General features: G+C 39.2%; 1 protein-coding gene across 2 annotated transcripts in view; it reads left to right on the top strand.

Moving 5' to 3' along the window:
* Positions 1–24,143, top strand: part of SH3D19 (SH3 domain containing 19) — a 178,330-nt gene that overhangs the window by 129,930 nt on the left and 24,257 nt on the right. For both annotated transcript variants that reach the window (XM_053216871.1, XM_053216870.1), the window contains exons 6-12: positions 165–303; positions 716–878; positions 1,601–2,602; positions 11,592–11,699; positions 16,433–16,545; positions 22,099–22,160; positions 23,204–23,468. In XM_053216871.1, the coding sequence (XP_053072846.1) occupies positions 165–303; positions 716–878; positions 1,601–2,602; positions 11,592–11,699; positions 16,433–16,545; positions 22,099–22,160; positions 23,204–23,468 (1,852 nt within the window). The remainder of the gene's footprint in view (positions 1–164; positions 304–715; positions 879–1,600; positions 2,603–11,591; positions 11,700–16,432; positions 16,546–22,098; positions 22,161–23,203; positions 23,469–24,143) is intronic.

Consider the following 24,143-nt stretch of genomic DNA (forward strand, 5'->3'; position numbering starts at 1 on the left):
TGCTCCCTTGATAGCCCAGGCCAAACAGGTCATTTCTGTGATTATGGCAGTTCTTACGTAACTTTTGGGGGAGAGGTGGTTGTTTTCATGAATCTTCGACAATTTGCAGATAGACAATAGCTTGTTACTGACCTGCAAACCCTCACTGAGGTCTTGTCTGCTAGGCGCCCAGAGATTACCATTGTGGCAGCTGAGCCCCTAAGGCCAGCCTCGTGGTTTCCAGGAGCTCCACCCCCAGGATTGGGATTTCCCCCACCTTCTGCAGCAGGCCCTTGGAGGCCCAGTGAGCTGGTTCCTGCTGAGGTAAATAAGTATCACATTATCTCTTTGCATTTTATTTTTATTTTTTTAATGTTTATTTTTTTTGAGAGAAAGAGTACATGTACATGCACAAGTGGGGGAGGGGCAGGGAGAGAGAGAGGAGAGAGAGAGAATCCCAAGCAGTCTCTGTGCCTCCTGGGAGGATTCTCTTCTCTCTCCTCTCTCTGTCCCTCCCTTGCTCATACTCACTCACTCTGTCTTTCTCTCTCTCAAAATAAATAAATAAAACTTAAAAAAAAAAAAAAAAAAAGAGTCGGACACTTAACTGACCAAGTCACCCAGGCACCCCTACATTTTATTTTTAAAATTAAGCTCAAAGACAAGAAAAGTGAGACGTTTAACATTTTGGCTATTTGTCCATAGATGTCTAAAATCTTCATTCTTTATTTTGCAGCTCCCACCATCTTATGAACAAGTCATAAAAGAAATCAACCAAGTTCAAGTTAACACTACGAATAATAATAATGCTGCTGCCACTCCAAGGCACACAATTACTTCTGCAACTCAGACTGACTTTTCAGATGAAATAGACAACCATCTGCCTCAAAGTAGTGCAAGTAATTTGTCTTCCCTAATTCTGACCTAGTTCTAGGAAAGTAATCAGTAGGCTTCTAGCCTTTAAAATAATTTGCAACTTGTGCATAATTCATTGAGCTCTGCTTCCCAGTCACTGTGATCACTGTATGCTTTCTTTATTTTGACTTGGTGTGATTATTACAATAGATCATTCTCATGAGCCGCAGGCCCAATCTCTGGGACTCACCCTAGTTCATATCACAAAAACATCATCCTTTTAACTCATGGTTGTATTATTGCTAATCTTCTGAATTCCCATTGAGAAGGATGTTATATTTAGCAATGTAGCTTTGATGGGATGTTAAAGGTGGTTGTCCTGTTAAGCTTTTAAAAAGCATTGTGTTCGAATAACAGAGATGAGAGTATGTTACTTTGGAAAAGTAAAACAAGAAATGTTGGAATCCTGATGAGAGAGAACGTGTTTGCGTGATAAATCTACTGAGAATCAAGAATTTAATGGTGTTTTAAAATAATTGGTAATGAATATTTCTTTTATGAATAAATACAACTTGAAGAACACTCTTGTGAAAAGCTGAATATAAACATCTCCCCCTTGATTTTGGAATTATTTTTTACCAATTAAGGAAATCAAAACCTCTTGATATTCTACATGTATATTTTTTAAAAATCTGTGTATCTACTATTTTTTTTTCTTTTAAATTATAATGGTGCAACTTCTTTCTGTTGCTTTTGGTCTTGTCAGCACTACAGGCACCTCTCAAGCCTCTCCATCCTTCCTCAGTGGTCTCAGCCAGTGATCGTCCAACGGATGTCCCACCTCTAATAGTCTTTGATATTTCTGAAGAACAGAATTGTCCAGAGAACTCCAGTGCTCCAAGATGTCCAGTGCCAAGACCAAGATCAAAAGCCAACCTCAGACCAATAGCCAGAGATAGTCACATTAAAGAGCAAAATCACCAGAAAATTAGCCCTGTGGCCACAGAAAGGGAATCTTCCCCGAGCGAGCCCCAGTCTCTGTTGGACAGCACCAACGACTTGGATAGTCAGGCAGTGATGAACATTATGAACACAGAACGAAGCCAAAATAGTGTTGTTTCAAGAATCAAAGCATTTGAGGGTCAGACAAATAAAGAAACCTCGGGACTGTCTGTGAAACCAGAAATTGTTCCCCGCACACTCCCCCCAAGACCTGCTGTTCCCTCAGGGAAACCCACAGTGGCTCCCAAACCAGCTGCTAACAGAGCTTCTGGAGAATGGGACTCCTGGACTGAAAACAGACTCAAGGTGGCCTCTCGGGAGGGGCTCACCCCACACCCTCCACCACAAGAGGTAGGGAGCATCCCAGTAACCAAACCTGAATTGCCAAAGAAACCAAATGCTGGCCTTATACGAAGTGTTAATCCTGAGATTCCTGGAGGGGGACCTGTGGCCGAGAGCCCTGATGGTGGGAAGAAAGTTCCAACTCCTGCTCCTCGGCCTTTGTTGCCGAAGAAATCAGTTTCCTTAGAAAACCCCGGCCCTGCAGCTTTCCTGAAACCAGTCACCATTCCTCCCCGACTCTCAGTGGCGTCACAGGCCAAAGCATTCAGGTCACTGGGAGAAGGACCCTCAGCCAACTCCACAGTTACAGCTCTGCAAAGCAAGCCTTCAGGGGACATCGACCTCATCAGTTTTGATGACGATGTTTTACCCACCCCACCCGGGAACCTGGTTGAAGAATCTGTTGGTTCAGAGATGGTTCTGGGTGAGTAAAAATCAGAAGTGGAAGGGAATGTAAACTCCTCAGAGGGCATCTTGAATGGCACTTGCTGTTTTAGTTTCTAACACATAAGTTATTGAGTTGTGCATGTGTGTGTACACATATGCATATGTGTGTATATAGAAGATAGAAACACAGAAAGTTTAAGAAACATGGAGCTGGGTAGGAGATAGAGACAGAGAAGGAAGGGAAAATATGGGATGGGGGGAGATGGAGATGGAGAAAGAGGGAGACACATGTTGATGACTGTTACATGAGCCAGGAATAAGCAGACTCGGTCTAACGACAAAACTAGGTGTGAGGTTGGCTCCCTTGCTTTGGCAGGTGGAGATTCAAGCATCAGGGGGAATGCAGGGGAAATTTCTCATAGATGCGAAATCATGCAGTGGCCCCAGAAAGGCTCCTCAGATTGAACCAGCCTCACTGGGAGTGCCAGAAGAGATGCCAGCCCTGGGACGGACTCTGGCAAGAGCAAAGCAAGGAATGAGGAGGACCCAGCCATATGTTGCAAATTTTTTTTTCAGTAATCTTCACAGAACGTCTTCCCTTGGGAACGCAAAGTTTTGTAAATAAAATACAAGAGCTGTAAGTTTCCTGCCAAGATCAGGACAATTACATTTCTCAAGAGGAAATTCAGAGAGTATGTTTTCTTTCCTCATACTGTTCAGATGGAGAATATGATCATAAAGCTTATCTTTGATTTGTCAGAGTAAGCTGCTTTACTTGTCATTGAGGATTCCTTTTACTGCTGTTTACTTATTTGGGTAAATTTTGTGAACATATAAGCTTAATAGTATTTTCAAAAGGTTAGCTGTCATCTTATAAATGTTTAACATGCATCAAAATGGCATAAGCTCTGTGATTCAAAACCAAATTCTGCACAGCACAAGTGTATTTTAAGTGATAACAAACATATTTATTAAATATTTATCCTGCACACATTAAACTGGCTATAGCTTGCGTCTTGTCTAGAAGGAAAGATGTTAGAATATATTGATTCGGCAATGTTCCAAACCCTGTGGTAGATACCCAGACATACATCATTTAATTTCATACTTGTAGTAAACCTCTGCAAGGGATTGCTGTCCTCAGTTTGCAGAAGAAAATGAGACTGAGAGAAATCAATGGGTAACTTGCCCAGTGTCCTAACACTAACAGTTTTCACGGCATGATTCAAACTGTATTTCTTTTAAGTTTTATTTGTTTATTCTGAGAGAGAGAGCACACACAAGAACAGGGGAGGGGCAAAGAGAAAGGGAGAGAGAATCCCAAGCAGGCTCCATGCTGTCAGCACAGAGCCTGATGTGAGGCTCGATCTCACGAACCATGAAATCATGACCTGAGCCAAGATTAAGAATCAGATGCTTAACCAAGTAAAATGCTCACGTGCCCCAAAACTCCGTCTTTTTATTCTAGATCTAGTATGTTTTTCATTACATTATGTTGCTACCCAACATTTTCATGAATCATTACACCAGGGAACACTTTGAAAACTTTTCAAGTCTTTGTTATGTCATTTTCTTACTTAAACCTTTTTGGTGTTACAGAGTTCAGGGTGGGACAGGGATGGGTAAATCCAACAACAGCAAGCTGAGAAGAGGTGGAAATGGTACAAGCCAAAGAAATACCACCTTTTGTAGAAACCACTAGATTCTGTGGGGATGGCAACTTGGTTAATAACTGCTGAAAATTTATTCCATGTCATCAAACAGATAATTACAGTCATCTTCAAAAAGAAGGTCAACCATATACATGCCACATGAATATAGTCTCATGCTTCATACTCAGCCTTTTCTGTTTCTTGATTTCTCCCGCTTCACTGCACAACATTTAATTATTTAGGCAGTCTTTCAGCAAAATGTGTAATTTGTTTGCCCTCCCTGACTTTAACCATTGCTCTCAACTGTGGAGTTGTACTGAACATTTACTCTCTCTTCTTTTCTAACCTGCACATCCCATAGTAACTCCATCATATACCCGGCCTTCCCTAGAGAATCCTAGAGATCATCTTTGAGTCTTTCTACCTGTCACCTAGTGGCTGTTTGTTTGGACTTGGAGTGAGACGGGCCAGAGTCTACCACTTAATTGCTGTGTGACTTTGGGCAATTTACTTGACCCCACAGTGCCTCGGTTTCGTCATCTATAAAACGAGGTAATAATAACTCCTCATGGAGGTAATGCAAGGATTAAATGTGATTATGCAGGGAAGCCCTGTCCCAGTGTCTGAAACATGGGAAGTGCCCATTAAGTAGTAGTTATTATTGTTACTTCTTGCCCTTAACATCCTATTAGTTACCAACTCCTGCTGGCTGGTTTAGCCTTCTCAGTGGTTCTTGAGTCTTCCTCTCATTTTCATCCCCCCTCTGCTGCCCCACATTAGGACTCTGGCCAGATTACTGCAGTGGCCTCCTAAATTGAGCCCCTGCTTCTGTGTCAAACCTATCATCCTCCATATCATGGCTTCCCAAGGGATTTTTTCTAGAGTGTTCATTGGACCTCGTTGCTTCCCTGCTTACTGTCCTCCAGAGGCCTTTAGGATCACCTATGAATTCCTCAACATGCAGAGAGATTTTTGTTTGTGTATTGATATGGGGCTTTGTGACTTTTTGATGGTATATCAATAGCATTGTCTTTGTAAATAAAGGATTATGGTCTCTTTGTGAAACCTTACTCAATCATCCTGGCATTAGCCAGAAACTGGGAGAGAACATGAGAAAAAGGAGAGGAACTCACAAATATGTCTTTCCTTCTTTTCTTTCCCTCAGAAATAAAGAAAATCTAATAAAGTAGTTTTCATAAAATGAGGTTGCCATATTAATCTCAGAAAATAGAGATCAGAAAATACTGGAGCTATGAAAACATTATAAAGATTAGAAAAATTATTAAAGGAAAACTCATAAAACAAGCAATTTAATATTGGATTCATTTCTTGGGTAGAATGCCTTCCAGGTTAATGTAATGGAGCTGAGAAGTATTAGCAATTCCTCTTCACACCTTTACAAATCATACCCAGTTGTCAAAAAAAAGAGGCAGAATGCCTTGCTGTCAGCTCCATTACACAGCCCAGAATAATAGTTTAGCAGCCAATTTCTGCTATTAACAGAACTCAAGGGAAGGAAATGACAGAAAAGCAAGCCAAGGATGGTGAAACTAATTATGATGACAAGCATATTATTAGAGACAGGTAATGGGCAGAAAACTACATTATCATCAGTGTTTTTCTCAGCCCAGTAATGAAGACCATGCGGATATAGGTGTAAAGGGGCCTACTTGTTTGGCAGCAGGTGTAGAATAATTGGTTTGGTGTGAGGGCCTAGAAGGAGGGCAGAATAAATACTGCAAATAAAGGTGGAGAGAAATGCCATGCACCTTCCTTAGATTTGGGTAGGAGATTTTTTCTTCTTTGAGATGCTTTGTGTTTTTTTTTACTGTAGAAACAAAAGCAAACTGGGTAAGAGAATTGTGGCATTGTTGTTCTTAACCCCTTCTGGGTCACAGAACTCGGAATCAGGTTATCCTGTGAATCTTTTTATCTCCTTTGAAAATAGCCCCTTAACTCATGTATGTACAGTTTTCAGAGCTTCAAGGGCTTATTCTTACACCCCAGTGGAGGGCTATTGCTACAGAATATTGCAAGTAACCTCCAGTGGACTGCTTAAATAAATAATGGTACATCCACAATACAGTGGAGGATTGTGTGTTAATTAAAAAGGAAGCATACCACCTATTACCTCCTACCAACCTCTAAGATATTATTAGGTGAAAAATGCAAGGTACAGATAGCATTCATGGTATTTTAGCTACTGTTTATTTAAAACACACACATTCACATATGTAGTTTCTTTGGAAAGATGTATAAAAAGTAACAAAGGTAGTCTTTATAAAGGAACAGGATTGGCAGGACAGGATGGGGAACCTGGTTTTCGAACAGTGAAAGATAAGCAGAATTAGGATGAAAAGCTGGGAGAGTTAGCTTTTGTCATCTTTGCCAGAGAGAGTGAGAGTGAGAGAGAGAGCGAGTGAGCGCTGCTTCCCATGTGATCCTCAGTCTTGTGATGAGTAGAAATTTTAAAATAATAATACATGATTTTTCTAAATTGCTGTATTATTCAAGATTTCAAATCGAAGCTAATTATTTTGAACTGCATATGTCTAAAGACAAATTCAAATACATAGATGTATGCACAGAAAATCCTATTAAATAAAATCACTGAGGAACTATATCCAATAAAGTTTTAATTTTTCTGGTTATCTTATAGAAAGTTTAATGGCTATTATTGCCTTTAAAGACCAACTAAAGGAACAAGAATTTTCACTTTCCTCCCCTTATTTTTAAGTGGTTTTTGGTTTGGTTGGTTGTCAGGGTTGTTATTTCAGCTTAATCTTGTAACTTTTTTCTTGTGATTGGCTTTATCTTACTGCATTTTTTTTTCCTGTTACAAAGTAATGTTATACTGCTATAACAAGTCAACAATGCAAACATCTAGTGAAAGAAAAAAAATGTATCTCCCTCCAATCCATCCATATCCTCAGAGGAACCAGTGTAAACAATACTGTATGTAGCTTTCCATGTCTTTGGACATTTCAAACCAAAGCTTACAAACATGTATACATACATGTACTTTTACCTACTTTTACAAACAGTTTTACCATACTATACCCTTGTCTTTTTTTTTTTTTTTAAGAGCGAGAGTGAGGGGTGGGCAGAGGGAGTCAGAGAATCTTAGCAGGCTCCGTGCTCAGCACAGAGACCAACACGGGTCGCAGTCCCAAGCTGAAATCAAGAGTTGGACACTCAACCAACTAGTGGACTGAGCCACCCAGGCGCCCCTGCCCTTTGTCATTTTTTATTTAACAGTGAGATTTATGGACTTCTTTTTAGGTCAGTAGGTCTAACTTCTTGTTTCCTTATACCTGCCTGATATTTCTTAGTATGAGTGTATCATAGTTGATTGAACATTTCCCCTATTGATGGATGGTGCTTTTAGATTGTTGGATTTCTTTTTCCTCTACAGAAAATACTGCAGTAAACACTGTCATAAACATTGCAATTTCTACTAGTGTTTTTATTTCTGAGGAATAAGTTTCCAAAAGTGAGACTACTGGGTCAAAGGTTATGAACTTTAAACATTTTAATAGTACCAGTGATTCAGTTCTCTGCTTGACAATGCCTGGAGTTCCCAAACATGAGATGCCATCCTTATTTTATATATTGCCCACTTAGATTTCTGTTAGAAAAAAAAACCCTGTTCATAAATGGACATAACAAGTAAACTTCATACTAGTGTAGCTAAAGAGAGATTTGCGTAGCATCATCAAGATGAAAATCAGGCCTCTGGTCCCACCTTCTTATTGAAATGATGCTATTTGTCCTCCCCACTAATCTGCACACCTTGTCTGCATTACAGCCCTGGACAGCTCACAGACAAGAGAGGAAGATGCTGAGCTCACTGACTCGGTGAGCACAGCTGGGGCAAGTCATCAAACAGACCCACTCCTGCCAAATAGCCTGCAGCACTGGAACACTGAAATTTCCGTGCTCACTGTATTGAGAAAGAATTTTTTTCCAGAGACATAGAATAATTTTACATGATCTGAGTGCCAATTATTAAAGAGTAGCTAGTGATATTAAAGGTAAAGATGGAGAAAGAGTAGATAACTAGGAAGGACACTTTGAATACTTTGTTATATAAATTGTATCTATACTACTTCAATTTAAGTCCTTAAGGTTAAAAAAAAAATCACTGGACCCTTGGATGCAGAAGATGAGGTTACATACTGTGCAGGATTTGGGGCAGGTGTCTGAGGCCAGTCCTCCAAACAGCATAATTTGGATGCCCCCTGTGATTGGCAGTGTCTTTTCCCTTTTTGCCTGATGCCCCCCCTTGTTCGTGCTCTCCCTCCTGGAATGTGAAAGAATGTAGGTGGTATACTGGCTCAGAATATAATATGAGTTGGGAAATAGCTGAGGTCATTCCATGCTCAAGATTTTCTTCCCCCTCCACACCCACCCCAAAAGACAACATCAACTAAAAGCCTGTACTAATAATCAACAGATTGTAGGCACCAGAAGGAGCTATTAAAGCAGAAATGCCACTTGAAAGGTAGAATACAAGTAAACATTTAACAGCCTTAATCCTTTTTGTGAATTTTTGGTGCTTTTCCCAGTAGAAAACAAGAGCCCTGAGAGAATGGGATGTGACAACCAAGATAAGGGAGAGAGAGGGCAGTCAAGTCTCTGAACCAAGTCTCCACCGCTGCTGGGGAAGAAAAGTGGGTCCTTGGAAGTCAGTGGGTTCCAACAGGGGCCTAGGAAGCAGAGTAAAGGCAATGATAGGGAGAGAGGTGAACAGAAGGGAAAGATCAGCACAAAGGAAAGATGCTGTGTTTCTGTGTTTGAATAAAATGCATGCCAGGATTACATAGGGTCTTCAGATTCTCTCGTTTTAGCTAGTATTACTCAGATGAACCATTCAGGGAGTCCACATTCAGGTAATATTTGCAGTAATGGGCTTTAATACAATTGCACCTATCCCCTGTTATCCATTACTGTTTCCTAGAGACCACGTGTATATTATTGAAGTTGGAAGGACTATTAGAATATGTAAAATCCAGTTGTTGGAAAGATGACCCTAGAGAACTCCCCTCCCTCACCCCCTGCACTCCAGTTTCATGCTGCAAACTGCTTCCCTTCTGCCCACACCCAGAGTCTCTAACCATGCTCTACGTTTTCCTTTCTCAGTAGTACTTTTCATGTAATGTGCCACGTAACCGATGTATCTATTATATTTATTGTTGATTGTCTTCATCTCCCTGATGGAATGTAAGTGCCGTGAGGACAGAGTTCTTTGCTGTTCACTGAAGTATTCCCAGCACCTAGTATACTATTTGATTCATAGTAGGCTTCCAAGCAATATTGAGCGGACAAAGTGAAAAAGCAAATTACAAAGAACGACATAAAGTCCTGCTTTTTTGTTTATCAAAATACCTGTATAACAATACATGTAATATAGTAAAAAAAATATACCAAATTTTAATTATTACTGGAGGGATGGGATTATAGAAGGCTTTCCATCAAATATTTCTTAATGTTTCCCATTTTTATAATAAATACTCTTTTGGAGTAAAAAATAATGCTATAACAAAATATAGAATTAAAAATTTTATTTAGACCTAAAAGGAGCTTTCTTTGTTTTGTGAGGACATAGGTTACAGTGGAAGAAAGTTACATTATTACAAGATCCTTTTTTTCACGTTTGATACTGTTGTGATAATCTTGAGTTGGTTTTTTGAACATAGACAAGATTGCTTCATTGTGAGCTAATAGGTTTCCAAAGAGGACTCCTCTAATTTTTTTTTTGTTTTTCTCACTAGCCAATAATAATAGTTTTACCTGGCATGCCATCTCAGGGCCATTCCTAGGCGGTAGATAATAAAATGGGATTGTACTTTACCATAGTATCTTCCCACCTACCATTGTTACTGGCACATGGTAGACATCCTATATGTGAGCAAGTGGCTAGTGAGCGAGTGATGCCTTTGGTAGGATGTGTAATGGTAAGGTTGCCTGAGAGCTGCATGGAAGTGAAGGTCAAGTATCTAGGGGCCGAAAGGCCTTCTTATCGTTAGCTCAGCTCTTCATGTATCTTGAAAATAGCTGCTCAGCAAAAGGTGCTTATTGAACCACAGCTCATAATAGGCAGAACATGAATGCTGTTCATCACAGGAGCTATGCTGTACATTGTTTTTATAGGGAGTATCTCCCTATAGTTAAGATTCCATAGAACAGGTGCAGAATTACAGCATATACTCATTCTGCTTCTTGGTGAGTAAAGGCAAAGGAGGCCTCAAGAGATCCTGTGTGCTACAGAGAGTATCCATTATACAGCATTTATTTTATTTTTGCTAATCTACTTATTTTTAGATTTCTCATCTTTAAAAAAATGATATGGGCATTTCCCTAAAGTACTGAAAAGAATATTTACATTAAAGAAAAAAGACGGTTTCTTTCAGTAAAAAAGTTTGGTTAATTATGTCTCTATTTAAAATACTTTCTCTAGGGGCACCTGAGTGGTTCAATCAGTTAAACATCGACTTGGCTCAGGTCATGATTTCACAGTTTGTGAGTTCGAGCCCCGCATTGGGCTCTGTGCTGACAGCTCAGACAGAGCCTGGAGCCTGCTTTGGATTCTGTGTCTCCCTCTCTCTCTTTTCCCCTCCCCTGCTCACACTCTGTCTCTGTCTCTGTCTCAAAAATAAATAAACATTAAAATTTTTTAATAAAAAAATAAAAATAAATAAAATTCTCTAAACATACACTGTCAATTTTAAATGAATCCGTTAAGGTGGAGAAATGCCAAGTCCTGTATCCTTGCCCCCAAATGAAATATTTGAAGGAAGATGTCTTAATCTTATTTCAAAGATAAAACATTTTTCATTTTCCTGTTAACTGAAGTGTGGTTTTACTGAACGACTGACACTCTGCTCAGCAAAGTGTGCCAGGCACACTCTGTATCAGGGACGGTGCTAGGTAGGATGAGGGCCCTTGGTGAGTCTGGTGCCTGAGTTCTGGGACAGGCACGGGAGTGAGAGGGGGGGAGAAAAGGCCTTCTTGCCTGGGGGATCTGGGAGGCTTCACGATAGGGGGAAATTGGCTGTTCGTCTCAGTTGCCTCTCATTTTCAGGCAACACTTGCGAAATGACTGTACTCCCTTGAAGGATTGCTTCTTCATAATTCAAGTTTGTCCTGGATATCTCTCATCAGAGAGGAAGAAAAGCCACATGAATTATTTACAGAGCACCAAGTTATTTCCTTTCATGAGCTCCGACTTTGTGTTTGTCTCTGCAAACTGAGATTTTGTTTATCCATGGTTTTCCCTGGGGCATGAAAATATGACTCTTTAATTATGAATGAGGTTTTTTGTTTGAGTCCATGTTAACTAAAACATGCAAAATAAACTGTGTTTTTCATTAGATCCCTTTCAGCTCCCCACAAAAACAGAACCAACAAAAGAACGAGCAGTTCAACCAGCACCCACCAGGAAGCCCACTGTGATTCGAATTCCAGCCAAACCGGGAAAATGTAAGCACTAATCTGCCTTCTTTATCTGCTTCTCCAAGAGCCTGGGGAAAATATATACTAATTTATCAATGTCTACTTTTGAAATTATGTGTATTCGGCCATTTATTATTATTTATAGTCCAAGAATATTTAAAAACAAGTTATTTTTTTTCACAGTTCTTTTTTTTTTTTTTTAATTTTTTTTTTCAACGTTTATTTATTTTTGGGACAGAGAGAGACAGAGCATGAACGGGGGAGGGGCAGAGAGAGAGGGAGACACAGAATCGGAAACAGGCTCCAGGCTCTGAGCCATCAGCCCAGAGCCCAACGCAAGGCTTGAACTCACGCACCGCGAGATCGTGACCTGGCTGAAGTCGGACGCTTAACCGACTGCGCCACCCAGGCGCCCCTTTTCACAGTTCTTTAGACAGTTGGTATAGTAAATACGGATTTCATTTCTCTATACCATCATCTCTAGGCAGAGACAGTAGAGAGAGACTGAAACTCAGAACAATTGGAGTATCTCGTTAGTGCCTCTGGTAAAGATGGCAGGAAAGTCCGCTTGACCTTTGAACAACACAGGTGTGAACTTGTGCGGGTCCACTTGTACACAGATCTCTTACAGTACTGTCAATATTTCCTTTTTATGGTTTCCTTAACACTTTCTTTTTTCTAGCTTACTTCATTGTAAGACTACAGTATATAACAGATAAAACATAAAATCTCTGTTGTTGGGCTACTTAGTTTATCACTAGGCTATATTAGTCATTAAGTTTTTGGGGAGTCAACAGTTAATGTGGATTTTTGACTGCACCAGGGCGTCAGCACCTCTTAACTCCCAAGTCGTTCTCCTATGAACTCTAATTGAAACTGACAGCAAATAAAGTTGTATGTGTCTCTCTGGATACAGTATCTTATTCCAGTCAGCATAATCTAAGTGTAAGTATGCATGAGTTGTGTGAAGAGCAGTTAACCAAAAATTATAAAAACATAATAATGTATTAAACATTTTTAAAATTAGCATAACACAACATTTTTATACTGTTTTCTTCCTTGATTTTTTTACCGGCACAATAAATGAAATTTTGTATGAGCCTATATATGTACCATGAAGAAATCTAATATTTATTGTAAAAGAGAAGCCAAGAGGGCCAGGCCCGTTTATTTGAGACCCTGGAGATTATTTAAAAGTGTGTGTAAAAGTGTATGTATGTGTACACGCACATGCATGGACAGTGCGTTCCAAAGCAGTTCTTGGCAATGCTTGGAGTGATCACACAGCTTTCTCCATGAGCTTCTGCTATCATTTCATTTCATTCGGTGCATTTTCATAGACCAGAGGCATCCTTGCTTTTTATCTAACAGGAGATCCTGTCACTCCATTCCTCCTCATAGCAGATCAAATGTCCCCAGTCCTTCACCTGTAGCATCCGTGGGTTATTTTGCAAGCATACCCTGGAATGCCATGAAACCCCTTTAGTTTATGGGTGTGGCTTCTCTATAAAATACTACCCAGATGGATCATACTGGTTTTGGTCTTTTGATGGTTATTAATTGATGGCTCTAAGCCAAATAGTGAAAAGATTGAACTGAGTTACTGTGAAGAATGAGGGGAAGGAAAAAGTCAAGGGTACCAAACTCTGGTGGGTCCTCGCTTCTTAGGAGGTTATGTGGTAGATTAAAAAACTGGTGGTTCATTTCTTTTGACAGCATTATATAGTCCACAAATCAGTGGGCTATAGAACTATCACAGACATTGGGTTGTTTGCCTGTTTGCCGTTACCTTGTCAAAATGTATCCTAGATTTTAACAAGTGTAGTGAAATATAATGATAATAAATGTTGCCTGAAGCTCATGTGGGTTTTAAGTAATACAGTTTTTATATTTGAATTTATTCTTCTGGTGTATCAGGGTCCCCAAGACCCCCAGGTTTGATGATCGCTAGAGGACTCACAGGACTTAGCACATAGTTATGTTCACAGCTGTGATTTATTACAGCAAAAGCATACAAAGCAAAATCAGCAGAGGGAAACGGTACCTGGGGCAAAGCCTAGAGGAAACCTGGCACAAGCTTCTGTGTGTTCTCTCTCAGGGGAATCACAAGGGCTATACTTAACTCCCCCAGGAACCAGTTGTGACAACACAGGTGAAATGTTGTCAACCAAGGAAGCTCATTAGAGACTCAATGCCCAAGGTTTTTATTGGGGGCTGGTCACACAGGCACCTCTAGCAATTTTGGCATGTTCCAAAATTCCAGATTTCCAGAAGGAAAGCAGGTATTCAGCATAAACCATATTCTTTTGTTTTATCAGTTCTGGGGATGGTGGGAACCTTCCCAAAGCCCAAGTTCCCAGATGCCAGCAAGAACCAACCTTGGAAGCATATCTTTCTGAGAATAAGCAGTCTCAGTCCTGCTATGTTCATTCTTTTCTGCATACTTATAAATTGGCTTAATAGTCCTGAAATCCTGGGGCACCTGGGTGGCTCAGTTGGTCAAGTGTCTGACTTTGGCTCAGGTCATGATATCACAGTTCGTGAGTTCGAGCCCCGCATCGGGCTCTGTGCTGACAGCTTAGAGCCTGGAGCCTGCTTCAAATTCTGTGTCTTCCTTTCTGCTCCTCCCCCACTCATGCTCTGTCTCTCTCTCTCCTTCAAAAATAAATAAAAACATTAAAAAAATTTTTTTAATAAAAAATAGTCTTGAAATCCTGAAAAGGATATATATTTCTTAAAGTTTATTCATTTTGAGAGAGAGAGAGAGAGAGAGCGAGCAGGGGAGAAGCAGAGAGAGAAGGAGAGACAGAATCCCAAGCAGGCTCCACATTGTCAGCACAGAGCCTGATGCAGGGCTCAAACCCACAAGCCATGAGATCATGACCTGAGCCGAAACCAAGAGTCAGACGCTTAACTGTCTGAGCCACCCATGCACCCCCTGAAAAGGATATATTGAAGAAGCACCTTTATTACTCTGACAAAGCTCCAGGAGCTGTTAGAAAGTTGGATTCCAAGTGCTGTCTGTGAGAGAACTGAAGTGCCTGTTTCTACAGCGCTGTTTCTATTTACATCAAAAACCAGCTCCCCAGAATTGTACTTACCACAGTTATTAAGCAATTCATATGTGCCTTGGTGTTGGAAGAACTTGGAATGGTCAGGCGAAGAAAGGAACAGCTTTGTGAAGCAAAACCCCTTGGCCTTCTTTGAACATGTCATCTCTTTCCTCTTGAGATTTGTTTCTTCTGACTAGGATGTCCTTTCCCCAGGTATGTGCATGGCTCCCTCCTTCAACATTCCTTCAGGTCTTTGCTCAAATGCCACTTTTGTCATTGAGACCTCCACCAACCACATTATTTGAAATTGGAAATCTCCACCTCCCCCCCCTCACATCCATACCTGATAACCCCTATGTCCTTTCCTGCCAGTAAGACATCTCCTCTCTACTTTCATATTCTTACTGCTTTGTACCCTTAATTGTTTGTCACAGCGATACAGCATCCTAAATGGTTTCAGCATCTCCTTGTAAGAATAAGAAAATTTTTCCACAGAGAAAGTGCTCAAGATGGCAACTCAGTTGAAATCTTCCTATGTGTCTTCATTTCCAGAGCAGCCCTGCCCCTCCCTAAGAATGCTTGCCTGTGTCTAAATCATTGTTTTCATAGTAGCTGGCCTGGGTATTTTCCTTCTTTTGAAAGTGTTCCTGTCTGTAGATAAAATAGGAACCTGACAAACCATCCTCTAGTTATAGGTATTTCATGTGAAGTGAGAGCAGAGAGTGTTCATTTGAAAGAACGAAAAGAATTCCCATCTCCTTTCCGTGCCTAAATCACCATTAGCTTTAGCCTCCTTTAGTATGTTACAGTCATCCTTTCTCCAAGTGTTTTTGCACACAGATTTTAATTAGTTGCCACTAATTAAATCTGATCTTTTCCTTCTTTTTAAAATAAGCTGGGGGTATACTATCACTGAGTTAAGGATGTAGTTTGGATGTGAAGATATTGTTGGTTAAATTGAAGGCAATTAAACCCATTAATCTGGGGCTAATGAATTAGAAAACACATTCAATTATTTGGATGGGGGAGGGTTGGATACACAACCTATTAAAGAAACAGCATGCCATATTATAGTGAGTACAGGCTTTTGGGTTCAAAACCCAAAATTACTAGCATTAAGACTTCAGATAGCTTATATTTTCTTGTCAACTTTGGTTTCTTCATCTGCAAAATTAGGATATTATCTAGCATAGTGCTAGATAGTGCATAGGACTCTCTGCAAAGGTGGAAACGTTCTAAAACTATGCTGTCTATTATGGCAACTGAACATTTCAAGTGCTAGCTATTTCAGTGTAGCTAGTGCAACTGAGGAACTGAATTTGTAATTTTATTTAATATTTAAATTTAAATCACCACATGCAACGACTGGCTAGTGAACTACCCAGATCTAGCACATAGATAGTCATTGGTTGGAGAAATGTATACGAATAAGGTGCCTTAATGCCTGGCACATTGAAGGTTTTCAAAATTGCTGGCTGTTGTTTAATTATTTAGTATTATTTTTACTCTATACAACGTTCAGTAAAACTAACTGATGCCTGCTAATCCCATCCTTTTTCTGAAGCTCTTTGTCACTTATTTAGCTGTCCATTCTTTGTATGGATCTGTTAGGACAGCCATTTTCCTAAGGAACCAAGCTGCAATCATTTCATACTTTGGAATCCTCAAAGGGCCTAAATTATTGATGAATTACTGCTGTTTTTCCAGGTTTACAAGAGGATCCACAAAGCCCACCTCCTCTCCCTACTGAAAAACCTATTGGAAACACTTACAGTGTAGTATCTGGAAAACTGAGTAATGTTGACAGAACTAGAAACTTGGTAAGTGGTTACTATAAATTGTCTTAGATTGAAGACCAAGCTATGCGCTAATTTTAAATACTCAGCTGATGTCTGAATTATTTTACTGTTGGTCTGGTAAAGACCTTTATTGCAAACCATTTCTAAGCCCCATGTACTTATTTAAGGTGATGTTCAATATTTAAAAAATTCCTATAGGACAAAGGAATTAAGCCAGTTTGTGGTACTTCATCATAAAATATTTTTTCCTATAGTGATAGAATGACATTGCCTTTTACATGGTGCTAATAATTAGGCAGAAGTTCTTGAAAATCTCTAAAAACCTTTAATATTTGTGGAAATAGACTTAGTCCAATTATCAGTTTTTATTTAAAATATCCAATTAGTGACATGATTTTAAGATAATAACCATAAGAATTTGTTAATCTGAAATTGAGGGAAAAAATTTTTTTAATTAAAAAATAGTACTTTATCATGCACTTGTTAACAATGGTAGTCAAAGAGTTTTTAATATATATATATACACACACACACACACGTATATATACACACTATATTTCAGGTGTATAACACAGTGATCTAATATTTATATACATACAAAATGGGCACTACAGTAAGTCATTACCATCTGTTGCCATACAAAGTTGTTACAGTATTACTGACCATATTCTCTATGCTGTACATTACATCCCCATAGCTTATTTATTTTATAACTGGAGGATTATACCTCTTAATCCTCTTCGCATATTTCACACCCCTCCCACCTCCCCTCTGTTCTCTGTATCTATGTATACATATATATATATTTTTTTTTCAACCTCAATACCATTTCCCCATGCTGTTTGAAACTCCCATATGATAGATTATCTTTTAAGGTTTGTTCAAAAGAAACCAGTTCCTTAACAAGTGTTGGCAAGGATGTAGGGAAAAGGGAACCCTCTGCACTGTTGGTGGGAATGTAAATTTGTACAACCACTGTGGAAAACAGTGTGGAGGTTCTTCAAAAAAATTAAAAATAGGGGTGCCTGGGTGGCTAACTCGGTTGAGCATGCAACTCTTGATTTTGGCTCAGGTTGAGATCCCATGGTCGTGGGATTGAGCCCTGTGTCAGGCTTTGCACTGAGCATGGAGCCTGCTTGAGGTTCATTCTCTCCCTCTCTCTCTCTCTCTCCCCCCCTCCCCTCTTCCCACTCATGCCCCCCCCAAATAAAATAAAAATTAGAAACAATTATCGTATCCAACAATTTCACTTGTAGGTACTTATCTAAAAAAAGTATAAAACACTAATTCAAAAAGACATATGCACCCCTGTGTTCATCACAGAATTGTTGGCAATAGCCAAGATATGGAAGCTACCTAAGTGTCCATCAATAGATTAACTTAATGGGTAAAGAAGATGTGCTGTATATGTGCAATGAAATATTACCCATTAAAAGATGAAATCTTGCCATTTGTGACAACATGGATGGACGTAGAAGGTATCAAGCTAAGTGAAATAAGTCAGGCAGAGAAAGATACTGTATACTTTACTTATATGTGGGATTTAAAAAGCAAAACAAAACAAAACAAAACGGAAACAGTCTCATAGATACAGAGAACAGAGGGGAGGTGGGAGGGGTGTGAAATATGCGAAGAGGATTAAAAGGTATAATCCTCCAGTTATAAAATAAATAAGCTATGGGGATGTAATGTACAGCATAGAGAATATGGTCAGTAATACTGTAACAACTTTGGCGACAGATGGTAATGACTTACTATAGTGTCCATTTTGTATGTATATAAATATTAGATCACTGTGTTACACCTGAAACTAATACAGTATTATATATCAATTATTCTTTAATTAAAAATTTAAAAAGGAAAATTTAAAAAATTTTGAACAAATTCTTAACATCTCTGTACCAAATTTTCAGTTCAAATTTCATAATAGTTTTACACTGTGCATTAACTATGCTTATTACACATGCAAACCCATCTAATCATCTAGTGAAAAGAGATTTCTTTGAAGGAAACATTAAATTGAATTAGCCAATATCAAGTTAATGAGATTTTCCTGTAGGCTGAACTAAAATTTAGTGATGGTTTACATTTTCAAAGTACTTGATAATAAATTTTTATTAAAACTGGGCCAAGAAAGCCCATTAGGGGATGATAGGGCCCGTGCAATACTGTTGTTGAATAGAAGAAAATCCCAAATTTCCATGGAGGAAAATTTACTTGAGCAGGTTACTGACTTCTACTCTAAAGGGTTGTAAAAGAGAGTGAGAGGGTGATGTGTAGGCATATATATATCATTCATGAAGTCATGTAATGGGCTTCTGTAAACCATAAAGCTCTATTAAAGTATTAGGTATTATTACATTTGGTGTTAAGCAGACCACAAAGCAACTCCCACATTTTAGGAAAACAAGAAAAGGAAGTTAGATTTAACCATCTGGAGAGGTACTATAATCATAATTGTACCTCACATGAACAGGAAAATCCTGTCCTACACTGTTTACCAAGGAGCGCCAAAGCATTCTGTGCTGTCCTATAATAAATACATACCATGATAGATGCACTGGGTCTAAAGGAAGAAGAGAAAAGAAACAGACCACAAGTGAAATGAGTTGGCTAAAGTCACACACAATAGATTTCAGGGCCAGAAAGTCAAATCTATGCCTGAGAAATTCCTTTTGTTTGAGGATTACGATTACTGAGTGACTATTAGACCAGAGATTTTAACGCCTTCAGGTATCGGGGAGGATTTGTAGAAAGACTATTTCACGGGGCGCCTGGGTGGCTCAGTCGGTTAAGCAGCTGACTTCGGCTCAGGTCATGATCTCACAGTCCGTGAGTTTGAGCTCTGCGTCGGGCTCTGTGCTGACAGCTCAGAGCCTGGAGCCTGTTTCAGATTCTGTCTCCCTCTCTCTGACCCTCCCCTGTTCATGCTCTGTCTCTCTCTGTCTCAAAAATAAATAAACGTTAAAAAAAAAAAAAGACTATTTCACCAGTGTAATCACCCACGAGGATGGGCTTCATCTTTGCCAACTGTGTCCTTTGATGAGGCACGAGACAAAAACTCTTTACTGTTTCTCCATCTTAGGGCAGGATGGCTATGTTACGAAATCTCCCTTTCTTCACCAGAAGGACAGGGACTCTAGGGTGAAGAACATTAGGAGCCCCTGGAGCAGGAGCAGATGTTTTTGTGTGAGAACTCAGGGCTTCCAAAGCTTTTCCCAAAGAGGCTGCCAGCCAGTGCAGGAGAGTCCTGAGACGCCACCTGCTATGTATCAAGAATCCAAGCTGTAGCACAGAAGCTGGCCAGTGAATTCAGGGCCTAAGAAGTGGTACCAGGTCTTGGAGAAAGAAGAGAAGGAACTTTTGCAGAGGCTGCTAAGAAATTCCAACAGACAAGAATGTGGTCTTGGAAGAAATACGTGTTTTTTTTTAAATTCAGCAAAAACAAACAAACTAGGGAACTATTTTGAAGTTAGAATATAAGAAACCATTCCAAAGCAGATGAACAAAAAGATGGCATCTGCAGGGGCAGTACAAGCAGAAAGACCAGCTTCACCAGGAACTATCCAAACACATTGTAAGCCAAAGTTCAGAAAAGTCAGAGCTAAAGAGAAACTATAAAAAACAGATGCAGAGAGGCTCCGGTTAGTTGTGGAATATTGAAGAGGAGGAAATACGTAATCATTAATCTTCCAAAGCTGTTGGCAGAACTCGTGCACAAAGCTGGACTTTAGCAAACACTAGGACAGTGGCTTCTACAGGAGCCAGTCGTCTCTTCTCAGTATTTATGTTCTACAGTGTGCCTAACATTCCTGGGCGATGTAAGCATAGTGCCTTTTTTTTTCCTGATTCAAAATGTTCTCATTGTGGAAAATTTGAGAAACTAAAAAGATACTTAAGATCCTCCATAAAAATAACACCCCTGAGAGAAAAGTGCAGTTAATATTTTGTACAAGATTAGGATTATATGGTATGTAGTTATTAAAGTACATCATCTATAACTTTTTGTGTCAAATGTATACATCTATATTTTTTATATGCCTTCATTTATTAAGTTATCTAACAACTATAGTTTTGAGAAAACCAGTAAGAGTTCCTGACTCTCTGCTAGAGTGTTTTTCTGTTTGTTAATATTAAAGGTAGCCAAATAAATAAGTGAGTTTTTCAGAATCATAGCAGGATTTGGCAGGAGTGGGAGGAATATAGGCAGTGGTGGATTTATAAGGCATGGATTTTGTATGGACCATTGCAGGGTTTATGGGCTAGTGACTTGCCTCACTACATTAATTGAACTCATTAGTGAAACCAAGTTTTAAGGGCAAGCTTAATTTTTAAAAATGGGATTTTGAAATATACTTAAATGATCACAGTTACTGGCAATTAATCATTTGGTATTTAAGGAAAAGTTGTTATTATTCAGTTTGAATTAGAACGCTATGGAAGTGAGTTTTAACTCATAAGGTGAGAGGGAGGAAAACAGTCTGAATTAGCCTGAACATTCCCAAATGAGAGTTAAATCTCCCTTACAAAAAAAGGCAATGTAATTTTAAAGGGTTAGCACTTTCCCCCTTGGAGGAATATTATATTGTGCATGTCAGTACTGGGGGCTTAGAAAGTAGGAAACGTGAAAACAGGAGACTCGATCAGAATTAGAAGAATTTAGAGAGGACTTTTTCCTAAAAAAAAAAACAAAAAAACAAAACAGAAGTTTTGGCTTTGTGATCCTTTAACAAAAAGATCTGCAAACATTTTCCATGTATTATTATACTCATTTCCTAATCCTTAGGCTACAACATGTTTGAAAAATCTGTTTAAGCAGCACAGTTTGAGTCCTTTTCCTATAGAAATCTTCCTCTTGTTCTCCACACTTCCAGTTTCTCCCATATGCTGTTAGGCTCGGACATTCCTGCTCTACCCATCTTTTATTTTTTGAGTTATCCCCCTTTACTCTTTCTGCTTTCTTGAGCCTTTTCCATTATTCTTCACATACCTTCCTTTCAGGCCATCCCTTAAGTTTCTATTGTGTTCTACCTCCTAGTTCAGAAGCCACCACCCAAACTGTAAACCACCCAGTGATGAGAGATCTGCCTGTTGTAAGCAAAACAAACTAATCATCACCTCACTTATTATACGTTTAAACTTAAGAGCAGTGCGTATCTTATGTGTTGTCATAGGATAAATAAAGGCTATTTTTTAAAAATTCCCTACAGTGCTTGCTTAAATTGCTACTGTATAACCCATCATGATTTAAATATCATCCTTAATACCTGATGAGTCTGCTGGGCGCATAACCACACAGTGCAGTTGGTTGGGCCATGGTCCACAACAGCAGACTACCCTGGTCTTCTCTCTGTTTTCACTTGTATTCAGACTTGACAACTGATACAGGAAGTAATAGTTAATATTGTTAAGTAATGAGTTAATATTGCTTAAGACTAAAAACTCTCAAACTACTTTCTGTAACTCAGCTACATTTCCACTTAGAGAGCTAGTCAAAAAGTTGTCCATAATTCCTCTTGACAAGCTCTTATTTCAGATTAACCTTAACTGAAAAGCATTGTCTGATACTTGCAGGAATCTGACCACATGGGTCAAACAGGAGGTTCTGTGCGAGGACCCCCAAGGTTGCCACCAAGGTAAGTAAGTGTGAGAAAACTTTTAAGAAGTAAATTAGAGAAAAACTAATGACTCAGACTGGACTCTGTTTTCTGTCATCAAAACTGAGTGTTGTTGGTCCAAGATCTTTTGAAGATGCATTAAACTCCTGAATTCTCCCAGACCACTAGCCTCTACTCTGTTTCTGACATCTGGTTGTAAGAATCTTTGCTCCTTCTTTCTTTTAACACAGCCCAGCAACTCACAGAGCACAAACACTGATCTGTATTGCTTTTCCTCAACTTTTCCTCAACTAAAGGGAACAAGACCCTTTCTAAACCTAAAGCAACTCTGCTTCTTGAACGTCTACATGAACGTACGCACATACTCTCCATTATGAAATCAGCCTGGTTTTTGAAAGCCTTTCCAAAGGGAGACAGGCACTGTGAGCTCAGAGGGGACCTGCCCTCCTGAGTTCCAGAGCTACTTGAACAAAACGCTGTGATGCTATCAGAAGATGTTACTATGTTGGAAATTATTTTTGTCATAGAGATTATGGGAAGACTTTCAAAGCAATGGTTGTCTTACCCGTTTTCAGAATTAGCTTTCTTTATATTAATCTAAATTAGGGTTTTAGTAATAATTCCTCTAATGCAAATATTGAGGGAATTTGCTGTTCCTTTTCTAATTATGTATGGACTCCGTCAAATATACCTGATACCTTATTATTAGCATTTCATCTCATACTTTAGAAAGTGCTTAGTCTCCTGAAATAGTCATGGTGTGTTTAAGAGTAAATAGTGCCTTGGAGAGCTCATGATAGTAAATGCTTGTTTGTCTTAAACTAATGAATCTCTAGTGCAAGATAAGAGGAAGCTGGAGCATCATGGCATTTCCTCTAATAATATAATGTTTAATGCAGCAGTCGTTTGCTCAAAAATAGCATAGCCTGCATGTTTCAGAAATTGTATTACCCCAGCAGAAAGCTGTGTGTGTGTGTGTGTGTGTGTGTGTGTAAGAAAGAATAAAACAGGACCCTAATATCAATCAAACACTGACTCCCAGCACCTTCATTGACTTTCAGACCTATAAATGGAAAAGTTATACCGACTCGACAACCTCCTCCCAAGGGGGCCCCGGAGAGACCACCTCCCCCGAAACTTTCTGCAACCAGAGCATCAAATAAAAAACTGCCTTTTAATCGGTCTTCTTCTGACATGGATCTTCAGAAAAAACAAAGTAACTTGGCATTTGGACTTTCGAAAGCCAAGAGTCAAGTCTTTAAAAATCAAGATCCGGTGCTGCCCCCTCGCCCCAAACCAGGACACCCTCTTTACAGGAAATATATGGTGAGTGTAGCCCTTAAAAATGTTTGTAATCAAGAGATTTGTTCTAAAGTATATAAATGATCTGTTATTCCTTAGAAAAAGATGATGAGACAAATGGGGACTTGCCCCTTGACACCATAATAGGGCTTTAGAGAAGTAGGCCATAATAAAACTAGGTCTTTAAAGCAGGGTTTCATTATTAGAAGAACTATAGGAAAAGAAAGCAGGGCAGACAGGGAGTGTAACCTGCTGTCTGGCTTGACCAAACAAACTGAAAAACCTGACCCAGTGGATTATACTGATGGGAGTAGCTCTGACAGATATTATAGTTTATAACTTGATATAGTTTATATCTTACAGCTACCTTGCCCACAGACTAAAATTTAAAATGAAATAGAAGGAAATTTCTCATTAAAATGGATGGTTTTTTTCCTCACTTTCCCCTTTAGAAACCTAATTATCATGGCCCATGTAACAGTTACTGGTTAGAAGCTTTTAATCAATAATTGAGATAGTTGAGATATTAATTTTGTTCTCTTGAATGTGTTTTTTCATCATGTGACTTCAAAACGTTTGTTCATTTCCCACTCTTAAGTGAAAATAGAGCTGATGTGCTCTCTCTACTTTGGTCAGGTTAGCCTGATAAAATGCAAAACAAATAAAAATGAGAAGGAGAACAGAACTGTTTGCACTTTT

Source organism: Acinonyx jubatus, chromosome B1, assembly GCF_027475565.1.
Source record: "Acinonyx jubatus isolate Ajub_Pintada_27869175 chromosome B1, VMU_Ajub_asm_v1.0, whole genome shotgun sequence".
Lineage (NCBI taxonomy): Eukaryota > Metazoa > Chordata > Mammalia > Carnivora > Felidae > Acinonyx > Acinonyx jubatus.